We start from the raw sequence: 18,603 nt of genomic DNA, 5'->3' as shown, positions 1-18,603 counted from the left end.
TCTTTCCTGGCAACAATTTATGGAATTGTGCTTACAAAAAGTGCATCTTTTCATTTTTTTTTAGTCCTGGCAAACAAATAAGGGAAGTATGAAAAATATGCCCGTATTTTGCAGAGTTCAGTGGAATCTGCAGTGTTTGGGGTTGTGAAGGATCCCTGCATCTGTAATTGGGGGACATATATGCTACAGCCAAAATACCAGAAGCACAACTGACTCCAGTACTGGCCTCTGCTAATACTGCAGCCTTTGAGACAGAACTATTAGAAAATTAAATGAAACAAACAAACAATCCCCCAAACCAAAACAAAAACACCCTAACAAAAACACCCTAACCAAACCAAACCTAAAAGAAACCACTGGCAAACCTCTGCATGCCTTTTAAGATGAAAGAGTGCTTAAAAGTAATATCCTATAGAGAAAACACGTGGCTTTACAAAAATCCTCAGCTTTTTGCCTATGCAGGAATGATAATCTATACAAGACTGACAAATAAGTATCCTTCTTTGACTTATTTCTTTTCCCCAAACCTCACTTTTACATCCTAAGCTCCTCTGATTATCCAACCTGCAACTAATCTTGATCTTAAGTTTGGTGGCAAGCCTGTCCCTGGGCACAGGGCAGTGACAGTGACAAAGTGGTGATCAGAATGATGGTTTGCCTTCTGTAGGAATGAAGGAAATTAACAGCCAGAGGAATCAGCACAAGAAGCTGTATGGAAGACAGATCAAGCTCTTATTTCTGTGTCTTTAATGATTAAAGATTGAAGGAAAGAACTCAAATGTCAACAACTTTATGAGTACATGCTTAATGCTCTGAGCAGCCAGGAAAATGGGAGCTAGTCAGACTGGGAGAGCACACAGCGAACATCACATTACCAGGAGCCTGGATTTTACTTTTGCAGGTCACCTTAAAGCTATGTAGTGTAGAGGATTTAAAACTCTTAAGGAGATTAAGAGTTCAAGAGGTGTGAACAAACAAATTTAGGCTGCTAAAATCACAATTCTAGATTTTAAAATGTGCATGAGATGATTATGAGTATGAGTTAGTGATTTTTAATTATTTTGTGCAAGTTTTGCATATTCATAAGTCTGCCTGGAGAAACACACGCTGCATTCTGATGAGGAATGCCATTATCTCACACTCTTAACACAGCCTCAGTATAGCACAAGACAAGGTTTCAGGGGGAGGACATGACACTGCAGCAGACTCGGTTTCAAATGCCCACAGTGACACTGGGGAGTGATCCTTCCAACAGCCTCAGTTCTAACCACATGTGGCACCTTCTGCTGCCCAGTCCGCTTCATCTCTGTCCTCCCCAGGGCTGGTAAGATTTAATCTGCCCAAATTCCTCATCCCCAGAATGGCATGGGGAATGGCTGGAGCCAAACCACGCTTCTGCTTCTGCCGCCTCAGCCAGCCTCTGCCAAGTGTCAGAGCTGGGGCATCCAAGGCTCCCGAGAGAGGAGCAAGGGATGGAGGAGGTATGACCTGTAGCACAGGGATCCCACGCTCAGGAGAAAGGTGGAAGGCATTTAGGCTTTGTTACCATGCCCAAGACAACCACAAGGTGAAGTCCCCCATGGCCAGATCCTGACTCTTCCCAGGCAGCTCAAACTGGTGGGGAGCACACACCTAGGGAGGAAGGACACACCTTCCCCACAGGTATCTCTGTCAGATAAACTGGTAGTGTCCTTTCACCTTTCTTCCTTAGTGGCAATGTCATGAAACATTTAGGTGATAACTTTCAGCACTGCTTGGATCAACATAACTCATTTATTAATAACATTTATCATCAGTCTGAAGCAATGTTCGCACAAACTTCCCCTCCCAGTTTCACTTTATTAATGAATAATACTTAGGGTATTATGGAGAAAATACTCTTGAAATCTGAAAATTGGCAATTTTTTTTACTCACATATTTTATACTGGTTGAAAACTGAGGACTCATTTCTGGCACGACTCTAATAAAATGATTCTTCAAATATTTTGAAGTGCAGGGGTCTGAAACACTGTTGTCTGTCTGGAAGAACAATTGTGTCTCCCTGATGTGAGTAGTCTACTTCTCAATTAGCCTGTAAAAATAAACCTGCCTTTCCAGACATTAGTCACCAGACTCTCAGATGTTTTGCTTGCAACTAGAAATGGATTCATTAAAAAAACAGAAGTAGCTGATATCAAGCAGGGATTTCGTTGAAGGGCAGTATTTTTATGAAAAATGTATAAGCTGATATGTACAAGAAAGGAAGGCAGCAGAGGGCTGTGCATGTGTAACCAGGGTCAGTATTTGAATCAGGATGAGTATTTGAAGGCATACACAGAATTCCCTATGCTCTACTGCTGCTGCCACAAAATAGCAAAGGACTAGACTGGCTTATCTGGCTTATCTATGTGTTTATGAACAGCAAACGAGAGACACTTCAGCCCTAAATAATCCATTTACCTTTTCATAAAATTTTACTGGAGCAGGAAAAAAACCAACCAAACCAACCTTGCAGCATGACCTACTAGCAGCATGCACATCACCTTGCCATGAATATGCAGTTTTTCAGATAATGAAGCTCTAACCACTTAAAGGTTTCTCAAATGAAAATCAGTGAAAAATCAAGCTTAAATTTCATTTTGAAAGCTCCATGCATTCATCATAAGAAAATAATAAAAGTACATTGTACCAGTATCAGCCTTCTGTCAGATGCTAGTGAACACCTAGAGAGAGGGATATTTCTCCTTACTTCACCACATTTTCACTGCTGCTGGCAGTGAACAGCTTTGCACTCTTGTGAAGCTGGAAAGATCATCTAAAAGACGCTGTTAAAAGCCAGTCGGAATGCAACTCATGAATTTGCCTACTCTAATTCTTAGCATATTGACAGATTTTTGACATCCTTTGACAAAATACCCCTGTCCCCTGTCTCTTTGTATAAAAAGAGAACTTCCTTTGTGCCTGGTCAGAGGGATTTTCAAGTTCATGTGCCCTGAGGACAAATAATCAAACCATTCCCTCATCATTTCCCCCACGTCATTCATGACTTCAGAGCTACCTCTTTATCTTTTCCTACAACAGAAGAACACCTGCTATCAGCAAATGCTGGAATTTCTCAGAAATAAAATCAATAAGGAGACTCAATAGGAACTCTAGGCTAGTAATGTAATGGTCAACAATGTAAGAGGTGATTAGCAGATCTAAACAAACCTGAGGCATTTGATATCTAGAGTTGTCTAAGAGATCAACTGCTGATGCTGTTGCTGTTCCTGTATTGTAACTTCAGACCAAGGCAATTTGGAGTGTGTGGGGCAGGCCAGCCATAGCCTTTTATATCACCTCTTCTAAGAGCAGCCTAGAAGACTTGACAATGTGTACTGGTACTACTGAGTAATGATTTCTAACATTACTTACCTTCTCTTCCACTTGAGGATATATGGACAATTAATGTGCTTTTCAGGAGAGGAAGGATTTGCATGTTTGTGAAAGGAAACACTGTCACTTTGCTAGTCTCAGGCAAAGCAGATAGAGTGGCTGCCATGCTCAGGACACCAAACATCTCTATGGTCACAAAGTCTTATGCTCAAAACAGCTTGCACATCCTTTAAGGTGTTCTGTGGCAACAATGAGCTAAACACACCAAGCTCTGGACAATTCTGTCGAGCAAAACTTCTATGAATAGCATGGTGGAAACAGCTAAGTGGAAAAGGGAAAGGATTGCAGCATCTCAGCTGGCTGGTCAGGGAGGGGCCCTGAAGAGCGCAAGAGCTGGGGCTGACACAGTGGCAACCCAGCAGATGAGGGGCCAAGGGAACACCATCCTCCCAGGCCTCCTGAAGAAGACAGCTGTGGCACTGCTCCTGGTGAGCAGGCCATTAAAATAACTCCACTGGCCCTAGTGAACAATCAGCTCTTGATTTCTTTGTCTGAGAGGTACTGGGATGAAGGTGCCACAAAGGAACTTTACCCTAACACCCAATCCTGCTCAAAGCTCTGTGCTAGTGACAGTAAACGCTGTGGCAAAGCTTCCCTGGCGTGCTTTAGCAGCTGTAACACACTAACACAGCAGCAACTACCCATAAACACACCAAAGCCTCTGGTCCCAAGAGCCCTGGCTTCGTCCAGTGTCACCACAAGGTTTTTTTCATGGAATCCTGTAGAGCACTGCCACTGAGCAATTTCAAAATCATTGTGTGAATCAGCATACATGACAACCACACTTAATTTAGGGTAACTAATTTAGATTGGGTAAGGCAGATAAAGCATTTTTTACTGCAAAACATAACTAATTATGTAAGGTGCAGATACATTATACACATGTACTTACATAACGAGCATTACAAAATGCGTGTAACATCTAGCTGGGAAAAAACATGTTTTTGTTAAACTAAAAATGCAGATCTAAATCTTAGCAGAATGCATGTTAGACGAGATCCCAGGGTACAGAAGGGCTAAATACATATCTTTACTGGGAGACAAAGTTCACCATTTTCAAGTAAATACTGTGTAATAAGACATCGTCTAAAATATTTGCATTTAGACACACTTAATACCTATTTCTGCCCTAGTGATGCCTTGAATATCACAAACAACTTATAATTAGGCCCCTGAAGATACTATTTCTAATTTTTTAAAAACAAATGTATTATTTTGCCTAAAATTTGACTCTGCTAGGTTTTCTGAGAGTACTGCAATTTAAAATTCATGTCTTTTATTATCTACTTTTATTATCACACGTAAACTATCTAATATCATTTATGAGTAGAATTTTAAGGTAATCTTTCTGTTTAAGTAGTTCATAGCAACGACTACATTTCTTACAAGATTTAACAACAAAGAAAGAATTTCTGTGAGTGTCTAATTTTCAATTTACACAGTAAAAAATACATCTGGAAAGAAACCAAAGGCCTTTGTAAGTTGATTATATATCAGCCAATGCAAGGCTTTGCTACTTTATAAGAGACTGAAATGAGATTGTCTAGAAATTGCCTTCCCTATTTTTCCCAATCTCAACAGAAAGAAATGAAAAAAAGAATATGAAAAACTGGTTAGACTTCCATTTCTAATATCATGGGATGCTGTAAGTCACACAGTAAAATGTCCTGTAGACACAAAGGCATGAAAATGATGGATTTTCTTTAAGATATGCAAACTTAATATTCTCTCACTACAGCATTCAGTTCCTTTACAAGGTTACAGCTAGGCCTAATCCTGATCTGTTTTAGTGAAAGCAGAGCTTCATTCTATTCTTTTAATTCAGAATGGTAGCACTTGTCTGTAAACTTACACAGTAAGCAGCTCCGAGCTAATTCTGGGGTCTGTAAGGATGTTCAGTGCACTATCAACACAGAGATATGAAAATTGGGAAGAATGTAGAGGTCATTTAATTAATTGGCATCCCATATGTCCACCCTCCAGTATGGAATGATCCTCATTACTAGGGCTGTGCTTTGTTTCATTTTAAATGGTCCCAGGGATGGGGTTTAGTGCTTTATCAGCTATTCCCCTGTGAAGGAACCAGACCTCTGATTTGGGTTACAGTCAGCAGCACTTATAGGAGACTCTGCTTCATTTCAGAGGATTAAAACTCAGTTTCAAAGATAATGAGAAAGAGCCCTTCAAAACATTTCTCATTCTGATGACTTGCATAGCAAAGCTGTAGAAGCCTGTATTTATTTGTCTTGGGATGGAACCATGGAGACGGTAAGCAATTTGAAGGAAGCTCACAAGAAATGCAATGCACAAATCATTTGGAGGCAATCCTCTTATTTGCAAAAGAGAAACAGAGAAAATACCCCCCAGATCCCCTAATCAAGACAAACATATTCACACCAAATATTTCTGCTTGTTTGTTGCCCTCTCTGCCCTTGTTTCAGACTATGAATTCTCCTTGGAACCTTAGGGGGAAATTTCATTTCTACCTGAAAGGCCACAGAACTGGGGGTTCTGCTAAGGAACAGGAAGTTAAGAATCTCTTTTTATAGGGTGAACTCTGAAATTTGGTCTGTCAGAGTCATCCAATGGTTGGGAAAAAGGCTCCTGTCGCTCACTACCCTGCCCATTTTATTTAATTATACAGCTCTTCAGCCTTCTACCACCTTCTGCCACCTTTTCCAGCACCCAAGGCCCTTGGAGATGTGAATATCATCTCTTTTCTTTTTAACAACAGTGTATCAGATGATCTCTCCTTGTGCAATTCACTTCGACCCTTACTTATTGTGACAACACTTGTTATTTAGAAAGCTCAACTTCAAAGCACTTCAACTTTCAACTTCAAAGCACTTCACAAACATTAATTAACCCAAATCTAAATTAATTAATCTGAAAATTAATTTACTATATATCCAGCAATTCCCATAATGGAGAACAAACTAGTGGCTATTAAAGTCATCAGAATGAATTCACTTGACTCCAACAGATATGGGATCAAGCTCATTTCTTGAGTCTGCTTCTCTCTCCTAAATCTTGACTGCAATATGGTATTTCCTTCCCCAGCATCCTCAGCTGGTTTATCAAGAATACAAATAAGGAATGGCAAGAGAGAAAAAAACCAAACTGAATCTGTACGCTGAGATCACACACACAGTAGAGTTAATCAGTTTTGTTTTAAGGGTCATCTTAAATCTTACACTCCACCTGCCTAGAGTTTATGCAGACTGATCAGGTCAGTCCTTGACACACTCAGACAAATCAGGGTTCCAAACACACTGCTGCAATTAGTGAATTCAGGAGGCACTCCTGTCACAAGCTGATTGCTAAATTACAGATTAACCCAAACAGACAACAGGGAGAGTGGCTGCAGCAAATTCCCCACAGTCACTGTAAACCTTATGAAATAGGCACCTAAAGTTTTTAATAATCATTGTAGAGCTCATGATAACATTTCTTTCTCACATGTAGAGGAAGCAAGGGGAATGTGAAAGAAAAAGGAAAAGAAACATTTACTTGAAATGAAGGTTTGATGGTATTTATGCAAGGAAGTCTCAGACACTGCCTTTCAGAGTGTGTTGTTTAATTTTATAATAATCCTCAAAATGCATCATTCTCTCTGAAGACTGTATTGAAACTCCTATGCTCATGAAGCAGTATGCACTTTAACAAATATTTTTCTGAGCTTATTAAATATATATATCATTCTATATTTAAGCCTAATTTTTTTTCTTTCCAGCACCAAGAAGGAATTTTTAATTATCCAAAATTATCAGCTGCACAGTTAGCTCTGGAAGAACTTTGCTAAAAATTCACAACATCGTAACATCCTTGAAGTGGCTAATACATAAATATTATTCAGACTATAAAGAAAGAGCAGCATTTTCCAAGAGTGAGGCAATTATTCTACAGATTCCAGGAAAATGCTTTGACCTAATGAAAAGGAAACAACTTACTGAAAAAGAAATTTGAAAGTATCTTTTGATTCATACTAAAGGCATGTAAAGGTTGAGTCCCCCCTTCTTATTTCTGAACATTTTCTACAAGAAGGACTTCATTTGCAAATACCTCTTCAACAACACCAGGGTAAGCAGGCAGAGAATGATTGGCTCCACTGGCATTCATTTGGTGAGTAAATTGAAGGGAAAATGTAGAACTGCTTAGTTAATCAAGTATGACTGAAATCACACAATCAAGTAAATAACCAGCAAGTCTAGCCTGCACTGTAATTTGTTCTTGGTGCCAGTCTCTTTCTACATAGAATTAAAAGCCCAAAGAAAACAGCAACAATAAATGAGCCTTCTCTCATGGAACAGTAAAAAATCCTTCAGGTTCATGCCTTTCTAATCATCATTTGACGCTGCTTGAATTGCCTTTTAAGCCACATGCTTTTTAAAATCCTGCAGAAATTATTGCTGTTGACCACAAACTGTATTTTTCCACACCAGTGCTTCAAACACTCCGACAGCTAAACTGTGAAAGAATAAAAGCACTAAATGGATTTGTCTGACTATATTATTCTTTGTATTTTAAACTTTATTTGGTCTTCTTCACAGGTTCTGCTCAGTTACTTTCACTAGTGGCTTTCAGAGATACTGAGGGGGTTTATTGAAGGATTACAGTTTATAATATACCCGTATAAGCAGAGCTGTAATCAAGTATTAAAGGTCACTGAAAACTTATTGATCTAGAGAACACAGCAGCAATAACTCAGAGAATATTAAAACAGCCACTGCTATTTGCTTTTCCTTAACTCAGAATGGAGCAGACAATGCATAAGAAGCAATTTCTTCCCCTAATGATCCATCATTTTGAGTGAAAGAGTCAACGCTTTTAAGAAATCAGGAGAAAACAGAAGGTTTCAACTGTCTGAAGAAGACCCAACATTCCACCCCCAAAAATGCCATAGCAGACACTGGGGAAGAGATTATTATATTAATAACAAATTCTCATGTAATGATTTTATAAAATAACATTGAAATAAAATGATTATCTATTTACATCCAGAATAATGTCAAGATCTTTCTTGTAAGCTGTGGAGCTTCTATTAATATTGTAATGAGGTTCACATGATATAATAGTATCAACAAGGCAGAAGCAGCACTGCATAGATTACTCATTTAAGAGAAGTGCAGGTCTCTCAAGAAGACCTTGTTAACAATGACCTACCAAAAAATGTAGAAAATTCACGGTCTGTGGAAATTCACATTGGAAAGGCACCTATTTATCAAGATCTTAGTATGGAAACAAATTGAAAATGACCTTTAAAGTCCTGAGTGCACCTTACTAGGAGCTAAGAGCATCATAAGTACACTGGTACCTACAAGCACATGGAAATAGACTCCTCAGCAGAAACCCAAACAATTCCTGTGCTAAGACACAGCTACTCCAACAGATGAGATGGACAGAGCCAAGGGAGTCAACTGGACATAAAAGAAAACAGGAAGAATGGCAGAACCACATTTTAACCTCATTAGAAGTGGTTAAAAAAGAAAGAGGCAACCTTCCCATGGTTACCAAAAGAATGCAAAAGAACTGTCTGGGGGCTCCAGGCTGCAAAGAGCTGTTCATACACACGGAGAGAGGCCAGTTTGTAACCCGGTGTGTGGAACAGCCCTGGTAACCACGGCTGCGTGTCCCACCACTACTGCCCCTGCACCAGCGTCCTCAGAATCATCACCTGCCATCTGGGCCACACAGGGATGAAGCAAGAAACAAACTGACAGCAATGATATAGTTGAAACATACAGATTTTTGAAAGGTAGAAAAATACCTAATGGACATGCTTCTTTGGAAAATTTCCCCTATGTAGGTGGAAGATGGAAAGGGCTTTCTATACAGATATGACATGTGCTTCCCACTCTCCTAGCCGCTTATCAATTCACCTCAGCCACATTTTTATTCCAGCTTTTTTTTGCCTCAGTTCCTACTTTTCCTTGTGAACAGAACTTCTTTTGGGGAAGTTCTCCATACAACCTCAGCAGAAGATAGAATTATTGAATGTCATACGCCCTGTTTAGCCTTTTCCTAACAAGCACCTTGTTAGCTATTTATTTCCCAAATATTATAGCACCTAATACCAAAACAAAAAGATTATTTTTCTGTATACATTACCAGTACTTCTCCAGAAAAAGAACCCTGCAACTATTAGAATGGGTGGGCAGTAGATGATCCCTACCAGAAAGTAGCCACAATACAATCTTGTATTTCAGATAAACTTCTGACAACAACATAGCTCACATGCTGAAACCAGATTTGAATGTCAAAGATTCCCAATTTACAGGACTCTCAGCACAACAGACTAGGATAAAACCTGCCCTCAGAAGGAGAACAATCCTCACTCAGCTTTGTCAGTGATTATTGTTGTGATTTGAAAATCTTTACCTATTAGAAAAGCAATGCACTTCTTTTGGACAAAGAGGTATTTTGGTCACTTCAATGCATACACTAATTGTCCTGTTAGCATTAAAAGAAGGTATGATGGACACTGAAATGTGATCAGACTTCTTGGATGGTTTCAGTGCCTGGGAACAAAAGCTCAGCAGGTTCATAAATCTAATATATCCTTTTCATCATGAAATCTAGAGCAGCAATAATTGTAATAAAGTTTTACAAGGTGTCCTGAGAGGAATAAAATGTTCATTATTCTCAGCACTGCAGATATATGAAGCAAAATTAGTTTTTTCTTTAAAAGCCCACAAGGAATTCAAATTAAGAGACTTTGTAAAGAATGCTAGCAAAACATTTTGGCAAAACCTAACTTTGGGTTGCTTTGATTTTAGTGACCTTGCTCATCTTATCTTTCCAAACACACATTTAAAACCAGAAAGTTTCAAATGCCCAGACAGTGTAAAGACTGCTTTGGGTGCAAGACTTATGAAGAGCAAACTTCCTGTAAGTTGAATGACTTTCTGTGAGTTGTTTTAGGGTACTTTTCCCATGTTAATCCTCATTGCCCATAACAAAAAGCTGACCACTAAGCTCAGTACCCATGTGAATTCAGTGGCAGAGAGGAAGGGCCAGGACTTCACGCTTCCAAATAATCTACACAGGTAAACCAAAGGTAGGTACAATTGCAAGGCATCTGCAGTAAAGAATTTCCATAAGCTGACAGCTCCCTCTGAGCCCTTCTGGTGCCTCCTTCAGCATTAACACAGATTATGCTTTCAGAGTATGTTAAAAACTAACAGCAGGAAGAGACATAAAACTACCCAGCCTTATGCAATTATTGTTCACAGTGATCAAACCATCTTGGCAAGAAGCTGGTGCTCAGCAAGGCAGCTGGAGTACACTAAATATCCCCCACGTTAAATAAGGCACAGGGAACTCTTCCAACACTTAGCAGTAACATATTGCTATATAGTTTATGAAGTGAAACAAAGCAACTGAAGTCAGATTTTCCAAAATATGGTAATGCAAAGAGTGGAATGCTTAGTCAGTCAAAGTAAAATCAAAGTAAATCAAAAATATTAACATTCATACAGTGACATACCAGTCACAGACACTTCATCTAATTCTTATCATTTTCACTCTTCTGTCCTAGCTGACATCCAATTCCTAGGTTATAGACCATATAGAAAAGAAGCAAATAATTATCTGACAAGTATTATATGCTATCTCTCAAATACCAGTGATTTGGGTGGCTGCTCTACCATAACAGTCTTATCTTACACCCACCAAAAGTTATAAAGGGCCTGAATTTGAAATAAGTATCAAGCTTCTTCTTCTTTTACAAACATAATTAGTTTTAAAATATTCCTGTACTCATGAATGATCTGATGCAAATCTTAGTACTTTTAGCTTTTCTGCAAATGGATGAATTAGCTTCAGGCAAATACTCAGATATCTAAAGCAGGGCTGCAAACATTTGCATACGCAAATGAAAAACACAAAAAAAAATCTCCCAAAAAGAGGAAAAAAGGATTGTCTTGAAAATTCTCAGTAGGTTCATAAGACCAGTCTTGCTCTGGTTTTCTTCTTCAGCCATTCTTTCACTGACTTTCCCCTCATCTTGTCTACGGGAGTCCTAAGGGGCCTCTCTTGCTCCTCTTCACTTTTCCCCTTTCAGTCTCTTGGCAATTCATCTGCAAACAATTTTGACTACTGTCTCTGCTCATAGCTCAAAAGACCACCTTTATTCCCTGACCCATCTTCTTCTGCCCATGCTGAAATCTGAGCCTTTCTTACACCTTCTTACACCAATTTTAGAGATAAGAGCATTTTTCTCCCTGTGGAACCTCAATCCTCTACCCTTATGGACTTGCCACTTTTTCCCACATTCTAGACTTTATATTTTGTTTGCTTCTCTTCCTAGGTTTTCTCACCTAAGTGATTTAAAGACCACATGTATACAATGTGATGAAGGCACTGCTGTACTAATTCTGCTTTTCATTTCAGTAGCAGAAATCTGATCCATCTCTTGCCTCAAATTTATATGTTGTTCCATATTAACAGGGCTAATTTTGTGAATCTAAACATCCATAAGACTGCTTTTACCCTTCCCACACATCTGTGATGTGCATTGTAATATATCCACACCAGCATTTTATTTTTTCTGTCTTCATAGTACATCCTGCAGTAAGTAATGACTGAAAAATTACAACACTCCTTCTGCTGGATTTTTGCAGCTATAATAACGAAAGAAGAAATGTTTGCAAGGACAAAATAAAATTCTATCAAGCAATTTGGTATAGTAAGAAAAAAAAAATAGCCATACTTTTGGGCCCAGTATCCTTTCATCAGGTCTAAGAGCCTGAATAGACACTGGGAACCAGTGCTCTTTGTTCAATGTTTTTTAATTTAGTATTAGCCTTAAACCTGGTCAGAAGACATAAAAAATTGGATAAAGACCCGATTTAAGCCAAATTAGTTAAAAGAAGATGATTCTTTTCCTACACAAATCTCCAGGTTCCCAATTATGTGTCTTTCTGCCGACTAGAAACATTTCCATTACTATGGCACGTGTCTTTTTGTGGCCATCCTGTTCTTCAAGTATAATAATGAATCTCATATTTCAGTGTTTCTTTTACAGAAGGTTCCAGGTATAGAAGTGAGGAAATAGTAGCTTAAATTGTGATAGGGCTGCCTCTTCCCTTAAGTATACTTTCACCAGTTAAATGATGCTGGATTTAAATTATCCAACTGATTGGGAAAAACAGCCCCATAATGTTTTGAGATTACTGTAAGAAATAAAGAGCATAATCTACTGATTACAGTGGATCACCACTTCTCTGCATCCTTAATTTGATTATGGTAATCATAATGCAGCTGTGTGATCATCTTTTCCATCAAAGAAGAAGGAAGTGCAGAATAGCAATCTACAGTTGAAAAAGAAAGACCGACTTTTGTTTTCTATGAGTAAAACTATTAAAAAAGTGGGAATTGCTTCTGACCTTTAGCCTGCGATCCTGGTCTCCACTGCACAGAGAATTTACAGACACTTTAAAAGTCTTCCATGCTGGATTTAAGTTATTCATCACAACCTGTAAGTGAAAAGAAGAAAGAGAACCCTTAACATTTCCACATCTCTCAGCGGAATGCTAACGAGAGCCACAGTTCTCAGTACAGTACATTCACCAGCAAGAGAAGAAAGCAGAGCTCAGCTGGAGTTTTCAGAACTCCATCCAATGAGATATGAGCCCTGGAGCAACTGGCAGGTTCCAACCCTCTTCCTCTGGAAAGCCCCCAAAAGGAGCACAAGTGGGAAATGGACCCGTAGACCCACAGACACTGCTCCAGCACTGCCACGCCTCAGTGGGAAGGAATTCACAAGGGAAAGGTTATGGAAGTGAACTGGAAGCAATGGAAAATATGCAGGACTGGGCAATGGGGATGAGCAATATCAATTTATAGGCACATGGTTTGCTTTGCTAGGAAAACTCTATGGAATCCCTAACACCTGCCACAGCACCACCCTATACACCTAAATGCCATTTTTCAAGACAGTGCCAGTCATTACCGTGGAGCAGTAATGTCACTGGGTGATGGGAAACAAATGTAAAGAACCCAGATTACTAATCCCTTTAGCACCAGGAACCTGGGAGAAGGTGGGGAAGAAGCAACATAGTATTCATGGGGAAATATGATACAGTCTCTACCTGGTTTTGGCTAAATCTAGTGTTTATACCTCCTGACCTTCCAACAGAGTAACTGCCGGTTTAATTAGGTTTGGACTTTTGGCTTCATCTTCCTTTACTGTAAGGTGCATAAATCAAGACCTGATACCCATTAGTTAATAATTACATTAGAGTATAACACTAGGAAGTGTTTTTAAGTGTGGGTGTTTGCACACCTGCATTTAAAAGCACTTCCCTCTTTGACATGGGAAGCATAAACTGTGCCTCCTGACAGCCCATCTGTGACCTTGGAAACTAAATTCAACTCTATTCCTTACCTCAGTCCTGTGTACAAGTTGTTGGGTTGCATCATCATTCACCCGAAAAATCTCCAGAAAAGGATCAGATTTGCTGAAAAAATCCTGAAATAAAATGTAGGACAGGTTACTCTTTAGGCTTCTCTTTCTTTGAGCTTTTCCGGCACAGTGCCCTGGTGCTGCCCTGACTGCTAATGAAAAGGAAGAGCCTGAGTAGTTTTAGTGAGACCTCTTGCTGTTTCTCAGCAACACTTCATTCTTGTCCTTGCCTCACAAGGATTCCCTTGGTACTGTTCTCAGTTTGACTATTTAATCACGGCATGCAAAACTGTAAAATGTCCTTTTACAACCTCTTCCTTTCTTACACCCAGCCTAGTCTCCTGAGCATTAGCTCCATCATCCACCTGGCTTGTTTCTTTCTGTCTCCCTACCTGTTTGGTCTTTTGATTTTTGATACCAGTTTTCTAATGCATTGCACTTTGAAGCATATTCCACACCGGGGTTGAATTTCACACTGTTCACCTGCCCTCTCAAAACAGAAGTTAACTGGCCAAGACATTGTGCTGCTACCAACTAACACAAGTACTGTCAAAATGGATTAGAGATGGTTAGAGAAGCAAATCCTCTTCAGGGTGTGGCAACATGGCCCACGCTAAGATGACAGAGCAGGGACATGCAGGAAATAACTTGATATCTCGAGGCAAATCTGTGGCAGACACTGAGGTTAAAAATCACACACTGCAGAACCTTCCCCTAGTCTTGTATTCAGCTAACAACCCTGAACTTTCTTACACAAACCTAAGTCGCCTTCTATAGTGCTGCTTCAGTTTGGCCACAGGCTCTTTTGCTTCAGCATATCATTTGTTCAGAACATGCTGGCTGTGGGGGGAGAAAAGTAACTGGCTGTTAACCCAGGAGGAGGAAAGCTTCCAATTTCTAATTATGCCAGGCTGAAAGAGCAAGATGTAAAAGCACTGTGTCCATTTCCTGTAGTTTCAAGTTCCTTCTTAATTTTATTCTTCAAAAAAGCCACATGATTAACTTTGTGCATATGAATATTATTCTTCTCTACAGGACATATCAAAAACCACAGACCCCCATGTCAGTTTGGGGAAGTGAGAAATTCTGTTCAGTATCCAATTGTTTCTATGATAGTGTTAGTGTAAAAATTATTCTAATATATATAATTCTACAAATTTCACCATACCTATTTTTGATTAGCTGCAAGGCCATTGGCTTGGGAAGAACTTTGGATAAGAGGCTAGCCAAAGTCTGGGCTTGGTAAAATTCATTTTTAGGACATTTCTACAATTCCACAAGTTCAAAACAAACAAAGAATTCAGGGCTTTGAAAAGAGACACCTGAATTTGAATGTCTGGAGAAGGAAATGAGTCGCTATGGAGCACAAAGCCTTGGGCAAGGCTCAAGGAACCTAAAGTCGTGTCATCCCCAAGAAATGACATAATGTTGTGTTGAGAGTGCTGTTTTGTCAGTGATCTGTTTCTTTACTTTCTAGAGAAAACCTAATGGCACATTTAGCAAACTGATGCAAAGCACATGAAGATTTATTTGTTAAATCCTATCACGGGCAGCACTGTACAACAAAGCTGTATGTTTGGCTACTTGTGCCAGCTACATGGTAAACAGGACATTTTATGTCACACTGTGTAAAACCAGTGCAAAATTCAACTAAGTATCTCTAGAGTTTGCCTCAAGGCCCTGATGTAGATTTACTATCTGGACTCCACTCAAAATGTGAAACTGCTACTATATAGGGGGGTTTTGTGATCAAATTCTGCCAGATCACCAGTGTATAGCAAAGGGAACAAGCACACAGAGAGGATGCTGGTTTAATCATAGTGACATGAAAATCCAGAGAGCACAGGGTTAAAAAAGATTGAGCTGCCTCTTCTCACACATAAGCATTCTAATTGAAGCTGAGTAAAAGCTTAATGTTAGGAGTTTCCCATCAAACACAAATTTGATAAGTTGTTTGAAAGAAAATACCTCAAAATGATACATCCAAAGAATGCACCCTGGAGTTCAAAAGAATTCAGAAAGGAAGCCAAGATTTCATTTAAGGCATAAAATATAGTATCAGTCCTAGTCATAAAGCTACAACAGCACATTAGCACAAAGGAAATAATTTTTAATACCTGGTTATAACTACCAAGATAATATCACATAAAGGGAAAGATTTTAATGCTGGATGGTGGCTTATATCACTCCCACTCCAATGCAAAAACAAAGCCTAATTACTTTCAGAATTCAGGTACAAACAAAAAAAAATCCATCTATATTGAAATGCTTTGCAGTATGTAAAAAATGAGAAGCTGAAGAAACATTTACCTTCACAATTAACATTTTTGGTTGTTATGCTGAATCTAATAGCCTTGCATTATCCCCCAAGAATATCCTCTGAAAGAATAGCAGCAATATATTGTGCTTTGTTAATAATATTTAAATGATTAATGTAGCATATCTGCTAGTGGTATAATTCACATCATTCTTTCAGTATGTGCAGCAGTTACACAGTAATAACACAAGTACATGGCCTAAACTTTAAAAATTTAGATATATCTGTTTCTAATCACCTAGTTTAACACATTTTTAGTAGATAATTTTCAGAGCCAAACAATTTTTAAAATTCAGGATTGGGGATCAAGTCAAAAGTCTCTTAAAAAGGGCTGAAGCAGCCAAAAGACTAAAATTTGGAATATTATTCAACAGCTAAACAGGGCATTTGATGAGAGGGTTTTTTTTTTTTTGGTAGTAATTTAATGCCAGGGAACTATATAAAAAAGCAATATTAGCTTGTATTTTGTAGATACTTGCTGGATAATCTTTCCCAAACAACAGTAACTGCTTCCCTCAGAACAGGAGAAGAGGTTTTCCTGCCTCAGTGCTCATAATTTATTATAGCTATCATAAAAAACCTAGCTGCTTGTTATGGTAATTGTGACACAGCTATTAATGCAATAAAACCTTTCCGAAAGTTATTGTTTCACAGTGAAGTGCTCTCAGTGGATCTCTTGAAACAAAGATGTGCCATTTGAGCTGACAGGGCTTCAATAAAACATGAAAAAGCAGTTATACCTTCCAAATAAGCACTGTAATAAAAAATATAACCATTATTTCTGCTAAAGTCAGTTAACTAAAGGAAACTCTCCTATCCGTCATTTTCCTATAATTTTTCTCTGAATGTTTCAGCCACTCCAGTAGGAAAAAAAATTATTAGGCTTTGTTTTGTAGTTTCTCTAAAATTCTTGCAGTTTTATGTCAAGAGAGTAAAAAACATGCAACAAACATATCCTGACTGTTATATCTTATCAACAAATTTTGTTTAATTTTCTAAAAATGTGTTGTTCACATGGTTTTCCTTAGTGTAGGAAATACATACACTTAAGGACCCAAGTCTGGATCAAGGATCTCCTTTATGGGATGGAGGAAGAATATTCCTGTCCATTCAAGATGGCAATGGACAGAAAGAATTTATTTTTCTTTTTATCCTGAGAGCACATGACATTCCTCCATCCCTTCCTTTATCCACAAGTTGTGAGGCATTAGGATTCTACTTGTCTTCTGCCACTCCCACAGCTACCAGTGCAGTGACCCCAGGGCTCACACAGGTGACCCCACAGCAAGCATGAGTGACTGCTTCCAGAGGCTTCCTCTGTTTTTCAGGAGATTCCAAGGCCAGTTTCAACCCTCTGTTTGTTTCTCTGATATTACACCTCTAATCTACTCTGAGTAGGGAGAGGCATGCAAAACATGCTTAGGATTTTACAAAATGGGCTCTTCTCAATTCTTTCATTTATTTATTTTTTACCTTTATGCAACATCAGAGTACTCATTCTTTTTTATCAATGGCTGAACTACGTAATTTAAGTAATTTCAAACCTTAATAAAAATAATTACTAATAGTGCTTTGCATCTAATGATGTCAAAATTCATTAGAAGCCATACTTTTCTTACAGAAGAAATAAACCAAGCTTCAGCCAGGTTTAGAGCTACATCTTTAGCTGGAGGAAATTGAAAGACTGCTTTCAATGCAATAGGCTTCCAGAGATTTTCATCAGTTGAAGACAGGAGTTTGGATTCAGATAAGACACGATGAGTCACTGCTTGACTTGCACACTGCATCATCCAAGAATTCTTTATTAGATGAAGCCCACCTTGACTGGACATGTTAAAATGGCAAGAATGACAATACTATTGCAATATTTCAGACTGATCCTTCTCACCTTATCCCTATAAAGTCTTTCCATCACTCTCTAAAACTGTTACCCAGACAACACTGACCTGGCTCAGAATTGCACTCTGGAAGTATCCTTGTAATTTATACCAACAAGAGCTAGAATCAACATTTAAATATTTAAAGCAGATCACATTTTTCATTTGTGGAAAAGCAATAACTAAGTGGAATCTTATTATGTTGTTTATGTGCTGTTCTTTTTCCTAGATGTAACAGGATGTGGGTCAGGAAGAAACTTGAGTACAAGTTTGGGAATTACCGCCAAAGATATCTGGCTAAAGAAAGGTTGTCGAATTTGCATTTTGACACCTAAATAAATTATGCAACTCAAAACCACTAAGACTCCAGCAGCTCTGAAAGAGGAAAATAATTTATCTTTCAGATGAGAAGCAACTTCAAGTCCTGATCGTTTATGATTGTTAATGATCCTGAGCACTGTAAAATTTTATAAATTTTATTTTAAAGTTATTTATCTTTCTGTATACTTTCTGTGTACTTTCTGCTTGCCTGAGATTTTCCAGTAGTTTCAACTGAAAATATTTTTCGTAAGTTACAACCTGATTTTGA

At 38.6% G+C, this 18,603-nt stretch overlaps 1 protein-coding gene across 14 annotated transcripts in view; it reads right to left on the bottom strand.

The window, feature by feature from the left end:
* CPNE4 (copine 4) overlaps positions 1-18,603 on the bottom strand; it is a 280,684-nt gene that overhangs the window by 73,922 nt on the left and 188,159 nt on the right. For all 14 annotated transcript variants that reach the window (XM_063407749.1, XM_063407773.1, XM_063407832.1 and 11 more), the window contains 2 exons: positions 13,803-13,886; positions 12,802-12,891 (listed from right to left, as the gene is read on the bottom strand). In XM_063407749.1, the coding sequence (XP_063263819.1) occupies positions 12,802-12,891; positions 13,803-13,886 (174 nt within the window). The remainder of the gene's footprint in view (positions 1-12,801; positions 12,892-13,802; positions 13,887-18,603) is intronic.

The sequence above is a fragment of the Prinia subflava genome, chromosome 1 (genome assembly GCF_021018805.1).
Source record: "Prinia subflava isolate CZ2003 ecotype Zambia chromosome 1, Cam_Psub_1.2, whole genome shotgun sequence".
Classification (NCBI taxonomy): Eukaryota; Metazoa; Chordata; class Aves; order Passeriformes; family Cisticolidae; genus Prinia; species Prinia subflava.
This window is presented reverse-complemented; position numbering and strand designations above follow the sequence as displayed.